This window comes from Rhinolophus ferrumequinum, chromosome 19, assembly GCF_004115265.2.
Source record: "Rhinolophus ferrumequinum isolate MPI-CBG mRhiFer1 chromosome 19, mRhiFer1_v1.p, whole genome shotgun sequence".
In the NCBI taxonomy this organism is placed as follows: Eukaryota; Metazoa; Chordata; class Mammalia; order Chiroptera; family Rhinolophidae; genus Rhinolophus; species Rhinolophus ferrumequinum.
The window spans coordinates 42,485,977-42,503,209 of record NC_046302.1 but is presented as its reverse complement, the minus strand read 5'-3'; the positions used below and the strand labels follow the sequence as shown (position 1 = coordinate 42,503,209).

Below are 17,233 nucleotides of genomic sequence, written 5' to 3'. Positions count from 1 at the left end.
TAACATTAATTTATTAATGATACAATGCATAAACATTGCAGTTGATATTCTTCAGTCTGCCCCACATTTTTTGTGCTTCTTTTTATTTAACGAGCACTTTGTTCTGCCTTGTGTTCTCTTTAGCTATGTCTGTGCCTGTCACCTTGACTTGATAAACCCCCGGAGGACAGAAACACATTTAGGCCTTTCATTTAATTCTTTGTAACTCAGAGCAAATGCTTAGTTAACTCTTATCTTGAATGAAAATCTTGATCTTATTTGATCCTTATAATACCTCAACGATTTTGTAAGGCATTAATAGTCCTGCCTGTAAAATGAGAACACAGATTTTTAGAGTGACAAAATGGGTACTCACGAATGACTGTACAATAAGCTAAGGACTATGCTAAGTCTATATTTTCTAATATATGACTTGAGAGACCTTACTCAGAAGAGCACATTCAAGCTAGGTCCCTTGAGGACCAAAAAGATATAAACAAACTAGAAGGAGATCAGGTAGGAAAAATAAACATGATTACGCTTCTCGAGGGGTATGAGGGAAGATTAAATATACTAAATATTAATAGTCTGGTTAAGTAAAGGCTAACAGGGGGTAGGCAAGCATGATTTATGGCTAGAATTATCCAATGCACTTAAGCACAGCAAGGCAGGGTGTCGCTGAGGACGGAAAACAGGGACCAAGAGCTGGGTGACAGGAGCAACGGGAAGAACATTTAGAACAGGACCATCTAAGATGAACTGTAACGTGACATTTTAACAGCAAGGACTGATAGGCTGCTGAAAAGTTTCCCAAGGGAAACAGTGAACCAACCATCTCTGGAGATGTCTCAAACTAGAGAGGAAAAATAACTAGAAATTGTCCTGCAGGGAACAGCTCTGCCCAGACATTAGACATGAAAGGAAAAGCTTTGTAGATTTTCCCTCTAATTTATATTCTTCTGGGATCCCATGAGGCTGAGAAAAGATGTGGAAACAATGGATGAGGTCTCCAGGTGCTGGGGGTTTCCTTCGATGTCTCAGCCGTGGCTCACAGCTCTAATGACTCTGCACAAAGGCAACACGCTAGAGAAGCCACTGCTGCTAGCAGATCCATGCTTTATGTCATCCAAGGCCCTTCATTAGCTTGTCCCATAGGAATCACTGAAACAATTATGAACCCAAACAAAAACTGGGAGGTGTGCATACGCACATGTGCACACGTGGTTGTTTGTTGGAAACCCACAGTCACATATGTAACCATGATGCGGGACCTATGCATCTTACCACGTTGGCAACATAACCAAGTTCCAATGGTCAGAGTAAGGTGTTTAACTCAGACTTGGCATCTATCATTATAATTCTGTGATTGAGTCGTCTTTTAGTTCTGTTATATTCAGGAGATTTATAATGTTCCTCAAATTAAGCCTGGCACTCCAGCATCCTGCTGCCCTCTAAGCAATATGCTATACAGACATAATAAACAGGATAAGGCAGGATACTGACAAGGTAAGGGCTACTCTAGGTATTCGATAACCTTAGAATCACTAAGAATCTTGTTTTCCAGTTTAAAATAAGTGTTCGCTCTGGAAAGGGGTTTAAGGAAATTCTGCACTACATAAGCATGATACAGCATCAGGCGACAACTTCCTAAAAGTTGACTACTGATAACATCTATGGCTAAAGGCAAAAGGTTGTTTAGTAGGAAAAACAGAAGAACTCCTGATGGTATTGATGCCTCAAAGCAAACGTGGCTCAGTTGCAGAAACAGAATCAGAATTATCTTGCTGAAATCACCAATGGCCAAAACATTTATGGGGAAAGAATGCTCAGCCTTTTTAGCAACTAGGGAAAGGCAAATGCAAACCACAGTGAGATGCTAATTCATATCCACCAGGTGAGGGCAAACTAAACATAAGACAATTCTAAGTATTGGCGGAGACATGGAGCAAAGGTGACTTTCTTACATTCCCGGTAGGTGTATCGATAGATGCAAGCTGTCACTGCCTCCTAAAAGTAAAGATAGTCTTTCTATGACTCGGCAATTCCATTCTTACATATCTAAGACATGGGGGTGAACCTGTTCTGGGGGACATGTTCAAGAATGTTCATAGCAGTATTACTGGCAAGAGCAAAACACTGACTTCCCAAAAGTCCATTAATGGTTGATTAAAGTATGACTAACTAATATCATGGAATATTATACAGCAGAGAAAGTGACTGAAATACAGCAATATGCATCCTCACAGATAAACATCAGATATTTAATGTTTAGCAAAAATGCAAACCAGAGAAGAATATACACATTATGTTTATTTTATAACGGTCAAGTACAGGCAAAGCAAAATAATATGTTAAACATGCATACATAAGTGGCAAAACTGTAAAAATGTCAAAGGAGTAATTAACAAAAAAAAATGAAGAAACCTGCTGGTGGGTACATGGGTATTGGTTTCATTATCATTACTGTTATTGTGATCATTAATGTTATTATTATTAATTATACCAAATACTATATGTATAGTACAATTCATAATTTAAATAAATCGTGTGATGTCGAAGCTGGTCATATACCTAGAAGTAATCTAGTGCACACACTCATTTAACAAGGAAAAATATGCTGTACAAAGAAAAGTGGCATATAAAGTACTATCAGATTGAAGAAATGCTACAAACCCATTAGTTAAAACCAATTAGCTTTTTTTCCTCTAGTGCGGGACTCAGGTCCTGACAGAATCTCCTCTTTCACTTTAGACATAATCTCAACAAAATCCAGGCCCCTATTTCTTAGCAAATCAAAAACAGAAAAAAAGAACAACCGCTTTAAAGAAGTTTTATTAACCGGGAGAAGTTTGAGCTGTAGACAAGCAAGTAGATAAAACCCATGTTATAAATCAGGAATAAAAATCTTAAGGAAATAAAAGCAGCAGCCTTGGCCATGTGGAAAAATAAACAGCCCTGAATGATGTAGTATCTTCAGAAATCATCCCATAATATCAGATAATATACTAACTGAGGGACAGCGATGCCTTGGATCTATTAAGGACAGGTCAAATTATGTTCTACAGACTTAAAAGGTAGCTCAGTGAGTGGATATTTGTTTAAAAACTATGGAAAAGTTAGCAAAATCTCAAAATCTTGTTTTTTAATAAGAAACGTCAGTTACTAAGAAAATTGACTTGAGTAAATAATATTCATATTAACCGTTTAACGACTCTGTCCTCTTATAAAAATGGAAAAGCAGAGTGAAGAACATTTTAGGTACCAGAATAATAAAGAATAAGCTCTCGTGGCAGGTCACAATACTACACTAATGAGTTGGTATTTTCATTAGACCATATCATAAAGATTCAATTAATTCCGTGGCACAGTTTTGTCCTAGGTACTCTCAAGAGTAAACTTCTAGCAAGAACCAATCTTTAAAGGATGAGCAAAGTGTAAGGAAAAAATCCCCATACTGCAATACAACCCCTGTTAAGTCCTATCATAATAATCGCAAGTGGTATAGTCTTCTTCCTTCGAAACTGTGAAATGATTGAGCAAGCAAGAAGTCACAGAATTTAAATGTGTAAAATTAAGCTAAAGTACATCACGGAAATGAGAAGCAGGTTACAGGCAACAGGCTCCGGATATTTAGCAGAGAAGAGGGACTTTCCCACCCAAGTCATGTCATAACAATAGCCTTTAACAATAGGATCAATAAATACAGAATGATTTGTGTGTTTTCAGGTTGAACTTTTCCCCCAAGAAATGCAAGCTGTGAATAATATGGTTGTGTGGGACTATTTACAAAAAGCAGCATGTACTAGTTTACCATTGGCAAATTACCATCAATAGTGACAAAGAAGGAAAATTCAATCATACATGTTATTATGTATTTCTAAACCATTCCATTGGACAGAGATCAGGCATTTCTAAACCACCAAAGAAAGCATACATACTAACCACTGTGTTAAAGAGGCCTGGTCTTTAAATCTCAGGCTAAAATTTGTCAAAAAACTTCAGAACACTATAGTATTTTTGACCATCAATAAGCCAAGTACATTTCTCTGTGTTAGTAACAGTGCTAAAGCAGAGAAATGTAAGATAAAGAATCAACACTCGTGTGGGAGGAAGCGAAAGTGTGGTACTAAATTGTGCTGTAATTTACCTGAGTGCTGCAATTATAAAGATGCAAAATAATTTGCATTTTATTTTTTGCTGTTACCCACTTGGCATATGTAACATGTAATTTTACTTGCACATTTTTTTAATTGGCCTAGAGGTAAAATAAGATGGATTGTTCATCCTTTCTTATTGACAAGTTTAACAGTTGCTTTACTTGAGGTCTTGTTTTGAAGGAAAATATCTTAAATGCTTTGGGTCACTGCCATGCTACTGATACTGTAATACCGTGAGACGTGCTTTGATCTCTGAAAAGCAGTAACTTGGAAGAAAATTAAAGTTCTATTATTCCAACCCAGTAAAACCCTTCTGCAAAACAGCATGCCTAGGTTGGCATGTCCTACTGTATTCTAGAGCTCGCTCCTGTCTCTTCTTAATGCTCGTGAACTCTAGAACTTCAATAATACTGGCTGAGGGGCCGCTAGTGGAGGGTCTCCTATGGTAAGAGTACTACTTAGCTGTCCGTAGAGGAAGCGTAACTCTCCACTACATGAAACAATCACGAACGTTTGTTTTTAAGGCCAATCCCTGTGATTTTATGAAGTGCAATACAGCATGTTAAACACAATGCCTGGGTCGGGGGCTCGATTTACAGTAAGAAAGGCTTTCCTGGGTTGTAGCAAAGGAGGCAGCGTGGATCCTATACAGTTGAGAGATGAGAGCTGTGATTCTGTAGAGACAGGCTGGACAGAAGCAAGCAGCCCCCTAGCAGCCTGCAGAACAATCCACTGGGCAAAGTGTTATCATGTTAATATTTAATTCAGTGTGTTTCAATCAAGAGTTACTGAGATCTCAGGCTACATATGATTCATGAAGGTATAACGAACTGTTGTGACAATTCATGGAGCTCTTCAATCTTCCTCTGGATCATCATCATAAAAAAAAAATACAGGAGAAAAAAGACTACTCTACATTTACATTTTATGGATTGCAAATGCGCACAGTATTTATCACTCTCTGTTAGGGATTACAGTATGTTTCCAGAACCAAGTGACTTTTTATCTTTAGTTAATTAATCAAGTAATCCTCGACAGGCTTATGTCATTATTCTTTTTGCTCAGGCAAAAGGAAAGTTTCCCAAAATTTACATAATACAGTTCATCTAAGAGATTATCATCTGAGATAGATTAATCCATCAAAAGATATCATTGGAGCTGGTAGCTGTGTAACAAGTAGCAAAACAGAACAATGTAGTCCTAATATTTTCTAAGTTGTTGAGAGCATACAGGCCATATCGACACAAAGTAGGAAGAGCTACAGCCAAGCAAGAAACGCTCACTCACTAGTGAAATCACAAGGGTTTCCAGAAGTCTCTATCAAATTAGCACAATCTTAATTCACCCCAAAGTCATCCATCTGGGGAGGCGGCATGGAGGGTGGAAATCCTCTCTTCTTTGTGTGTGCATATGTGTGTTCATTTAAGAAAATGCCAAAAACAACTGCATTCTTTTCTAATACAGTTATCCTGTCTGGTAGAGGCATGAGGAAGAAGTTTCACCGGCAAAGTTCACGGTGGCAAATCCTCCAAAGAAACAGTAAGTGTATTTGCTTTAAAATGTAATCTCAGGGCACAGGCTTCCATGAAAAGAAATATTCTGCTCAGAAACCGCAGCACTGCCTGTAAACAGGAGGTACCACCTAAAGATAAGAGGCGTTTGGTCTGCAAGTCAAGATTGAAATCCGAGCTTGTTTCCAAAGGAGGGAGACAGTACTAGTAGATGACACCACTGGATGCCGTAGAAAACATCCCAGGAGCAAATCACAGGCATTTGAAGACTCTCCAATGACTGGGATACATGAAAAAAAGAAACGCAAGCTGGAGAGGAAGAAATATCTCCTCTCATAAAAGATGTGCTTGAGGATAACTAGAGTGCTGGGATCCCCTTGGATGATGCAGCGTCATCCCTTCCCTCTCCAGAAACAAGTGAAAATATCCTTTTCACCCCAAAATCACCTCCCCAATCTCTGGACAAGCTCCCCATTGGCTGAGAAAACCATACTACAGCCTGCAGACACCCTATCCTGCAGGAGAAACTTTCAGCAGGTTTCACTCAGCAATTTAGATCCGATTAAAGCACTCCATCTTCAATGAAAATAAGAAGAAGTTTGCTGAGAGGTTAACCTACCAGAGAATGAACGTAAGTCACACACAGTGAGAAGTTATAAATCTCTCCCCAGAAAAAAAAAAAAAATGCCTATCAGCAGCCCAAGCCAGCCCAGCTTTTAAGAGCATTAAAGCAAATGCACTAAGCCTAATATATTCACATATAACACATGTGGTGGCTGTTTCACATGCTTCATAACTCAGAGGGCAACTGCTGCTAGGTGGGAAATGGATGCTGTGACAGGTCGCTGGTGATTTATACTGCAGCACTCAAAGAGGAGTGGACAGCCGGGCTGCCCAGGAGCCCTCAAGTCCTGCCATGCTCCATCAACACAAACACAGATGGGGCACCTGGTCTACTTTAGCTGGGGAGATAAAAAACGGATGGGGGAGGCAGCGAGCCTCATTGTACCAGGTCCAGACTACATAAACTCGGACAGATTTTTTTTTCCTTCAATAGAATATAACCCAAACATACATATGAAGAATTAATTAATTGACATAATATACACCTGCGATTTCATTCATTAACGTCTGAAATGTTCACCTCACCTGAGATCCTGGAACTCTACTTAGTGTCTTTGCTTGGTGCTCAAGTCAAATACATGAGAAGATGGCATCTTACAAAAACCAACTAAAAAGCCACCGTTCTCCTGCAGTATCAAGTCTTCATCCTATGCTGACACTGTTCAGAGATGTCCTTTGTTATGGCATAACAATTTCATAAAAACTTACAGCAGCTTCAGACTTTATCTAGGAAGTGGGAAAATACCTGGCGCTATTGCTAGTCTCCATCATCCTTTGTTACCCATCAACAAAGTCTTTAAAACATCCTGCTGAATGGGAATTTCACTGCCTGTAAACTAAACACTTGGCCTTATTATGGGCACCTCCTACTGGTCCTTTCATAGAATGAACTCTGCTTTCTTCAGCAGCAATTCCCTGCCATGTACCTAAAGAGGGGAAATTGCTACTAAGAGATAGAGGAGAAACCTCTTAATGAGCAAAGACCAGAGTCATCTGAATGAACTGTATCTCAAAATAGCACCATCCACTTTCCCGGGACCTGTGCAAACGACATCACAATCCATTGGCAAATAACCAGAATGAATTTAGAAGTATGGGAAGCGTGAAGATTTAGATCCACAAGCCTATCCACAGGCATATTCCCTGTATATGCATGTTTTTGTCTGCCTTTTCAAACACAGACGTATCTGTTGAAGAGGAAATTAAAATAAAGCAGTATTGTGTGGCCCTAACGCTCTAGACAGAAACAAGTGGAAAGAGGGATATTCAATTGATTTAGGTATTAGTGAAACATATATAAAACCGTTTCCATTTATTTACCTCCAGCCTTCATCAGACACAGTCACTTGGGAAATGGCTTTAAAATATTTTAGTTTACTTGATAAAACATCATTGTCCATTCTTCCACACCGTGCCTAGTGCAATATTTTCAGCCGACTCATTTCAAGCCCCACCTGGTAGACTTTCTACCCAGCGAGGGATGCCCCTCTGAACTTCCCCTCTTCCCTCTGTGGCGTCTCCCAAACTGCCCAAGTCAATCTTCTGTGCGGAAGGCTGGATGCTTCGCTGCAGCGTCTAGCCTCCGTGGGTAGCAAGGAGGGTATTTTAAAAAGACACCTATTCATTACTTCGGGGATGACCCCCGCCCTCCTTCGGAGGGAGTAATTGCTGAGGACAAAGCTCCGGGAGAGAGAAGCCCGGGATGTGGGGACTGGCCAGAGAGGGAGGGAAGGAAGGCAAGGGGCCGCTGAGCGCAAGGATGCGGGTACTCACTCATGCACCATACGCGCGCACGCGCCCGTGTTCTCTCTCTCTCTCTCTCTCTCTCTCTCTCTCTCTCTCTCTCTCTCTCTCTCTCTCTCTCTCTCACTCATTCTTTCACTCGCTCTGACACAAGGAAGGTGAGGAGTCTGGGTCTGTGTGTATGCGTGTATGCGCAGATTCCTGTTCGCTGGTACCCGCACCAGGATTTGGGGAGCCTCCAGCTGGTCCCCTGCTTGATTGTCTGAATCCCTAGCGACCTGGAGAGGCACATTCTCTACTCGAATTCGCCACCCTGGGCCATGCAGCATTTAGCAGGAACAAGAAAGCCAGAGCTTCAGGCTCAGGGGCAGCTGGGGGCTTGGCTGTCATTTACCTTCCATTCCCTATTAATTTCCAAGGCACTGGTTCGGGCCCTCCTAGCAACGCCTGGCTCCTGCCTGCGGCTCCTTTTCTTTTGGATTTGGGAAAAGGTCGCTTCCGAAGGGATCTGAACGCTCAGCTGGCTGTTCTCCACAGCTTCCCCACCAGGCCCAACCCCTGTACCAGAGTGCCCACCTACATTTGTGGTGAGGCCCGGCAAAAGGAGTGGACATGAAAATGAGGCTCTTTATTCTTTTTAAATTATTTTAGCCGTCGAAGCCCCTGTTCCGTATTTGGAGACTGCAGCAGCCCGAGCATCCTTCAGCTCCCTCTTTCTCCTGCTATAACCCAATCCCTTCCCCAAACACTTTTGCCATTTTTAATTAGAAAAACTGCGCTTGCCAAGCGCCAGAGCCAGGGAGCCGGCTGCCTGGAATATCAGTCATTTGGAGTTTGGAACTGTCCTGGAGATATCTGGAGACAGCGTGCGAACTGAACGCACCGCTAAAAAATAAAATAAAACACGCTTCCTTCTTCCTAACAACTCTGCGCCTCTTTTCAGCGCCACTGTCCCCTCCTCCGAAGTACCAAAACACAGTAGCTGTCCCTTTCTCGATTCTCAATCAGCAAGTCTAAAAATCCCAAAGGAAGGCGCTTGTAGCCGCAAACGACTCAGCCCAGCCTTCCGCACAGACTTCCTCGGAGCCCCTCCATGACCTCCGCTTGGCCCTGTTGCCCCGATCCGTAGGTTTCCGAGGCTGTAAGGATCCAACCCTGTTCCTTTCAACGACATCCCACCACCTGCCTCCTCCCCGCCCCAGCCCGCCAGCTCTCCAAATCAAGGCAAGTATTTGCGAAAGCTAAGATGCAAGAGTACCAGATTAAAAAAGAGCGGAGGGGCGCCCGACTCCCCAGCCGCCAACGTCCTCCACCCCCAGGGGGAAAAAAAGTCTTCCTGTCTTTTACCATCGGTGAGGAAATGGGGCACAGAGCTCCTAACATCTTGCTCTTTCTCCCTCTATCCCAGCTGTACCACTCGCCAGATGAAATGAGAAGGAAAAGGAAAGGGGGTAGGGGGTGGGGGGTTTGAGGAGAAGAAAGGAAACAACCTCTTACCGGTGACTTGAAGATGTGCGCCGAGCAGGGTAGCTCCGAAGAGTACAAAAGCCAGCTTGGGTACCCAAACACATCCAAGACTATTCTCCATATTTCAGCCAACACCTTCGGGGCCAGGGGTCCTGGGCAGCGGCGGCTCTCACACACATGCACTCACACACACACATGCACACATGCACACACTCGCGCCGAGCCCCTTCGGCTTCCTCCTCGTCGTCCTCTTCCTCCACCTCTTTCTCCACCTCCCCTGCGCCTCTTCTGCCTCCGAAGCCTTTTTCCGCGTCCACTGACAAAATCAGCAGCAAAAGGAGGCAGCAAAAAGTTCCATTCAGTCCAATAGATTCCGAGCCCCCTGTAAAAACCTTGGGAAACTAACTCAAGGAAACAGACGGCGCAAGAGGAGGGAAGACAGCTCTCCACGGGGCTTGGGAGTCATCAATAAACAGAATATCCAGGGGAAACCAAGAGGAGGCAGAAAACAATCCTATGGCTGGGCTGTGCATTAAAAGGTTGAGACTGGTTCCCTGTCTTCGGCTGGGTAAAGTTGAAGAGAAAAAAAAATCCCCCGAGAACTGGGGGTGCTGTTCGGTTTTCCTCCAAGAGCCGAAGGGACCGAGGGAGGAGAGGCAGGGGGCTGCTGGTGGAGCGCTCTCACTTGTTACTGGGGTGTCCGCCAGCGGTGTGTGAGCTGGGAGTTGGAGCCGTACTATCCATTGATCCGGAGAAGTGGAGGGCTGGAAGGGAAAATGTGGAGACCGGAGGGAAACGAACTGGATCAGGCAAAGATTCCACGGGAAGGGGGTGGGGGTGGGGGCAGAGGGATGACGGCGAAGGGAAAAAAGAGCGGTCGGAGGAGGCTCCTAGCAGCTGCATTCGCCTGGTCTACATATCAATGAGCAGGGATGCCCTCTGTGGGCAAAGCGTGGGAAGTCACTTTTGTCAATGGAGCCAGTGAATTGCGTGAGCGTCTGGGGGTTCTGCAGCTCTCTTTTCACACTCAACCTTCAAGAAACTATTTTTGACTGGAAAACCTAGGACAGCTTAGCAGCAAAGGGGCAAGAACTTTGCTACTGGCCAAAAATTAGCCCAGTTAAAAAGGGGAAAAGGACAGAGGAAATGGTTAGTGGATAAGCTATTTCAATGTTTTTTTGGTTTTTTTTGTTGTTGTTGTTGTTTAAACGGTGTGTTAAATGAGTTTTGGTACAGGCCGAATTAAATCTTTTCAGGTCTCTGACATACGAGTCAATGACACTTAAAAAGCAGCTTAAGTCTTACATACGTATGCCTTTTCTTACAGAGTGTCAATGACTCCCTATTTGTCTAGACTTCAGCCTGGACAGGAATCCTTTTTACAGTCTTGCTTCTCATGTCGTTCTTGCATAAACCCTTCTATCATGCCATGAGTTTACACTGTATACACAAACCATTTTCATAATGGAATAATGCATTAATTTAATAAACGAGTTCTAAATTGTTAAATGATTTGAGATAGACAGTCCAGTTCTATCAGAATCATGGGCTCAGTTTACATAAGCAGACAAAACCTGAGACTACAGTGATTCTTTTTTCTGAAATACTTTAGGAAAAAAATAAATCCCCTCAGGTTTTTCTAGGTTTTCTCTTATCAAAGATTACATAGCATATTTATGTCATGAAATGACATCTATTTTCCAAATTAGTACCTTTGGAGTTCATCTTATGTTTTTTAATATTCATGACAAGATAAATTAATTATAAAACTGCTATAAAAAAGCTCTCAATATGTGAATGTAATTCTGTTAATTTTATATTATGGATTGAGAGAGAGAGAGAGAGAGAGAGAGAGAGAGAGAGAGAGAGAGAGAGAGAGAGAGAGAGAGAGAGAGAGAAATTTAGGAAGAGTGAACAGTGAAGCCCTTTCAGAAAGCTCCTATAAGCTGACTTTCTTTCTATATTTTACTCCATTGTAGGACTTCAAACTCCTTTAAAAGGAGCTGTATGGCATTCATCTTTGCACCCCTCACAGATCTAGCACAGGATTTGGAATATTGCACATGCCAATACATTTTTGCTGAGTAAGAGAACTTACAAACAAATGAATTTGGCGAGGAAGGATGATGAATAGAAACACCACTCTGGTAAAAGTTCTGTCTTTTAAGAAGCTATTTCAGCTGCAGGTTGTCCCCATTCCTCACTGTATTACATTGTCTATTCACTCTTTCTCTTTCTTCCCCACACTTTCTTGTCACTCTCTCAAATTCATCAGTTTCTGAGAGAAGAAAATGTGATTAGTTACTTAAAAATAAGGGGAGAAAAACATGAAAAAAAAGTAGGATAAAGTCATCATCAGGGAAAGCCCCATGATGTGAGAACTGGACAACTGTTTCCAGATGCTCAGTCATGCCTATCTCTTCCTGTCTTGGGAAAGAAAATAAGAAGATCCTGGGATCTCCAAATCAAAACCTCCTACAGTAGCTTAGATGGATGTGCCCTTTAGCATCGAATGGAACTCTCTGGTAACCACCAAATTTCTCAAAACACTCAAGCTTCCTTTAGCTGATGATGAGGTCCCTGGAGGTACAGGCTCGGGGTCCAGAGGCAGGCTCTCTAACTGAGTCCATTGATCCTCCTGGGAGGCCCCTGCTGACAGACTTCAGGGAATTCATGAATATCCTGAAATTTTATGAAAAAAATGACTGACTTCTGTGCACATGCTCTTTAGCTTTCATTAGATACACAAAATAAGTTCAAGCATGCCCCTGCCAAACAATGGAAAGAACCACTGTCTTAGAAAGTGTAGTATGAGGAAAGAGTCACAGTCTCTTCCTGAGAGAATCATAAAATCCTCATCACTACAAGGATGTCCACGAAGACAGGGAGGGTAGGAAGGAAAAACGGTCCGTGCTGTTCGAATCCCTTTAAATGGACTCTGCTTGGTCTCACACAGTACAACTAATGATTAAGTTACCCTTTAATATGGTCCTTGACCCCTGTGCCCTGAGTAGATCAGGCCATCTGCCCCCGGAACAATGAGCCTCTACAAAAGATCAACTTCTCTTCCTCTTAGATACTCATTTGGTCCCACAGCTAGCTTCTGTCAGTTCCTTGTCCTCATTTCCCAAATACACTCTCTTTCTTCTGAGGGAGATGACTCCAGATTGATTTTGGAGTCTTCTCCGAGAAACAGCTTCAGTATTTTCTGATTCACAGTGTGGCAATTTATACTTGAGAGACACAGCACCCCTCATGGCTCTTCTCAGAGATGTCAGGTCCACTTCCCACCTAGCCTTTTTTTTGGGGGGGATGGGAGGGGGGAAAGAAACCAAAAGATCACATAGGAAGAGGACAGAAATGGGAGCCACAGGAAATAGTTTAGTATAATAATTAATGCTCTTCACATAGTCTGTATTTCATTTAGTGCTGAGAGTTAAATTCCTCATGGGATTTAATCTGGTTAAAAAAAAATAGACACACTTTTGAGTTCTGAAAGCAAATTAATCATTAATTATATCTCTTCAAACTACATGTACCCTAAGTTATTTGTGTATGTGTATGTTTGGGGAAGGGGTCAACAGGAACATTGATTTTCTGAGATTAGTTCAAGAGCGTGAGTCAAATTAAAAGCCTGTAATTCCTTTAAGATCCTCATTATGGAACTTCATTTCTTGTCTAACCTTAATTCAGAAAATTAATTACCTTAGTCTATTTCTATTCTTCTCCCAATATCATGATCGGACTTTAAAAGATACTTTCTATTATGTTTTTGAAATGTATTTGTTAAAACAGTAACATCTCGTCAAATGGTACATGTTAGGCTATGAATTTGACTACACTGCAGATCAAATCATGTGAACATTTGCCATTTAGTCATTAATTTAAGAAAGGCAATTATTATATTAGAGATTTGGGCTACGTGATATCTATACGGAATATACAACTATAAATAGGATACAGACGTTGCCCTTGGCGAGTCTGCAGTCATAGGGTGAAGGGGTGTATTTCACTTGACGTTTATTTGTTGTTTGTTTGCCCAGTATCCACTCTTCCTTATTTTGGTAACAGATCACACCTTTTGCTCTGGGGGAACTCCTCCTCCATTTTCTTAGCTACAAAGTTGAGAAAGTGGGTCCTGAGTCCCTTTAGTCCTGCAGAGCAGCCTACCTTTCTGATCATGGTGATACACTCAGAGCTGAACCCATCAGCTAATCAGAGCAAAGGAGAGATTTTCTGGGGCTTCTAAAAATGAGATGCTTTCTGTCTTTCATGGGTGTACTACTCAGAGAAACCTCTTTTCCCTCTGGATCGTGGACGCATCTGAGCTTCAATAAGGTACTAATTTAGAAGAAACCTTGGAGCTTGCATCAGCTCCCTATGAAGAATCTGTGGTAGCAGAATGATCACCCTCCTCTCCCCTCCAAAGATGCCCACGTCCTAATCCGTGCAACCTGTGAACATGTTACCGTATGTGGAAATAGGGATTTTCAGATGTGATAAAATTAAGAATCATAAATTGCAGAGATTATTCTGGATTATCCCCGTGAGTCCAATGTAATCACAAGGGTTCTCAGAAGAGGGAGACAGAAAGTCAGGGTCAGAAAAGGAGATGCGAAAATGAAAGCAGGGGTCATAGCAGAGTGAGTCCATTACCGGAAGGGACGATGGACCAAGAAAGGCAGATAGCCTCTGAAAGCTAGAGAAGGTAAAACTCAGATTCTCTCCTGGAGCCTACAGAAGAAATACAGTCCTATCAATACTTTCATTCCAGCCCATAAAATCTTTTTTTCTTTTTTAACATCCACAACTATAAGATAATAAAGTTGTGTTGTTTTAAGACATTAAATTTGTGGTAGTTTGTTATAGGAATAATAGGAAGCTAGCACAGATTTTGGTGCCATGAAGTGAGGTGCTGCTGTAATCAATACTTAAAAACCTACACGTGGCACTGGGATTCCACAAAGGGAAGAGGCTGGAAGAATTTTAAGGAAAATGATAGGAAAAAAGCTAGAGTGCTTTGAGTAGACTGTTGGTAAAAATATGGAACCTAAACTACAGGTACTGTGGGTGAAGGCTCAGAAGGAAATGAGGAACGCGTTTTCGGAAAAGTAGAAGGAAGAGGAGCTTTGTGAGACAGTGGCAGAATCTTAGGACAGGCGTGTCCTACAGTTATGCGAAAGGCAGAACTTATAAGTGATGAATTTGGATATTAACTGAGATTTCCCAAGTCTTGAAGATATGACTTGATTTCTCCTTGATGTTCACAGTAAAAGAGATAAAGTGAGGGAAGAAACACTATGCAAAAAGAACCAGGACTTGATGATTTGGGAAATTTTCAGCCTACCCAGATTATAAAATACTGAAATTAGGAGATTCACAGTCAAGAAGGTGTGCTCTGGAGAGAAAGTTAAGGGTGTGACTGTACAACCTTTTTGTTCATGCCTCAGGAAGAGCAAAAGGGCAGAGTATGCAGGCACATGGAGGGCTCTTTAAGGAAATTAGGCATGTGACTCATGAGTCCTCCCAGCTATTTCAGCAAAAGCCAGGAGAGGAAAAGGGATCATCTAGAAAGATCTGTGGAGGGAACTTTCATCTAAAAGTATGAATGCCCAAGACATATACGGTAGATCAACAGGGTTCTTGAGACTGAAAATGGAAATTGCCAGCTTGCACTGAAAGAGACACAGAGAGAAGACAGAATGAAAGAAGGTTATTAGACTCCTAAAATCCTATAGGAAGAAAACAGCCCTGTAAGAGTACTCAGCTGCAAATATATGCTACCCTTCAAGAAAGGAAGGGTAATTCCATGGGCAGAGATGTGAACCTAGAGGGCAGAGCCGTGGGCCCAGAGGAGGGAGCCACAAACCATTAAGAATTGTTTCTAGGCCTTGACACCTAATGTTATTTGCCCAGTTGAATTTCAAAGTTGCTTGGGACTAGTAACTCCTTTTTTAATTCCACTTCCTCCCTTTGAAATAGGAATGTCTACAGGTAGTTTCCTATGCCTGGGGCACCATTGTAGTTTGAAAGGAGATGACTTGTTTTCCAGTTTCCCAGGTACACAGAACTTTTCCCTCATTACAGATCATACCCACACTCTCATCCGTATCTGATTTAGATGATGATATTTGGGGCCTTTGAGTTGATGATATGTAGATGAGATTTTGGACTCTGAGTTGATGACATAATGGATTAAAAACTGGGGGAATGTTGGGAAGGGGTGAATGTGGTTTGCATGTGGCTGGATATGAATCTTTGGGGGCCAGAGACTTCCCTCTGTAGTAGGTAAAATAATAGTCCTCCAAAGGTGTTCACTCCCTAATCCCCAGAAGCTGTGAATATATCACAGTTTGTCAGAGGAGCAAGTTCAGGATTTTGAGATGAAGACATTATGCTAGATTACTGGGTAGACACATTGCAATCACAAGCGTCCTTATAACATAAAAGGGGAAGCAGAGAGCCAGAGTTAGAGAAGGAGGTATGATGATGAAAACAGAGGTCAGTGCGCTGCCACTGCTAGACGGGGTCCACAAAGCACGGAATGCAGGCTGCCCCTAGAAACTGGAAAAGGCAAAGAAAGCCTCCAGAAGGAACACAGCCTTCTAGACACCTTGATTGTAGCTGTCTACGACCCATTTTCAGAATTCTGACATCCAGAACTGTCAGATAACAAATATGTGTTGTTTTAAGACACTAACTAGTGGTGATTTGTTACAGTAGCAATAGAAAACAACATAGAACATGAGAACGAAGCTGAAACTGCAGATTAGAGTAAATAAACAGAAAGACACTAAGTTCTTGGTTATATCGGAGCAAGTCACTGCCTGAAGCCAGCCCTGACTTCTGATTTCTCAGTTACAGGAGTCAGATCTTTCATGATTTAATCCAGGTTAAGGAGGTTGTCTACCTTTTACAACATATATGATCCTAAATAAAATAAACCCATTAAAAACAAAGTTGATCTTTTTTAAGTGTACACCATGAAATTTATGGCTTTTATCCAGTTCCCGGTTTACAACTGATTTTTAAGTGCAGGGGCCATCAGAAGTCTAATTCTGGGTGTGTGATGATGTGATAATAGAGGATGGGCTGTGTTATTATGATTAGTTCAGAAAACCTTTCTTATTGCCCCCTATATAGATAAGAGAACTTAGTGGTTAAAAGAACGGACAAGATCAGACAAGATTGGGCACGTTCAGGGAGGTATGGCCGTACCCACAATGTAATATACAGATGATGTGTTATAGAACTGTACACTTGAAACCTATGTAATTTTACTAACCATTGTCACCCCAATAAATTTTAATTTTAAAAAAAAGAACCGAAAGGACAAAAAAGAGTTCTTGCTTTCAAGCAGCTTCCAATCTCGGCAAAGAAGACAGATATCTTTTATGGCCTAAAATTTAAAAGTTTACACACATAAAAGCTATACGTATTACATATAATAGCTATAAATATAATATATTAATATATATGTATATATCACTGCATTAGTTTAGACGAAGGAGGAAAAAAGGCGGTAAGAGATGACATCTTAGAAGTATAGGACTCCAATGGGACTATTAACCTAGGAAAGAGTTGAGGTGATTATGGGTATGTCACATTCTGGGGACTGAAATTTGATCTGCCTGAGAGGACAGTTATTTGAGCAGGGGCATAGGAGACAGAAAACCCTCAAGCATGAGAGAGTCCTAGAGTGCTTACGCTCTAAAAATACCCAATATTTCTGTCTTCAATTTTTTTTCTAAA

At 41.7% G+C, this 17,233-nt stretch overlaps 1 protein-coding gene across 1 annotated transcript in view; it reads right to left on the bottom strand.

Annotated features, from left to right (window-relative positions):
* The window catches only part of DCC (DCC netrin 1 receptor), a 1,038,356-nt gene extending 1,028,211 nt beyond the window's left edge, over positions 1-10,145 (bottom strand). The window contains exon 1 of the mRNA XM_033087479.1: positions 9,512-10,145. Within this exon, the coding sequence (XP_032943370.1) occupies positions 9,512-9,602 (91 nt within the window). The 5' untranslated portion in view covers positions 9,603-10,145. The remainder of the gene's footprint in view (positions 1-9,511) is intronic.
* Between the last annotated feature and the right edge of the window lie 7,088 nt (positions 10,146-17,233).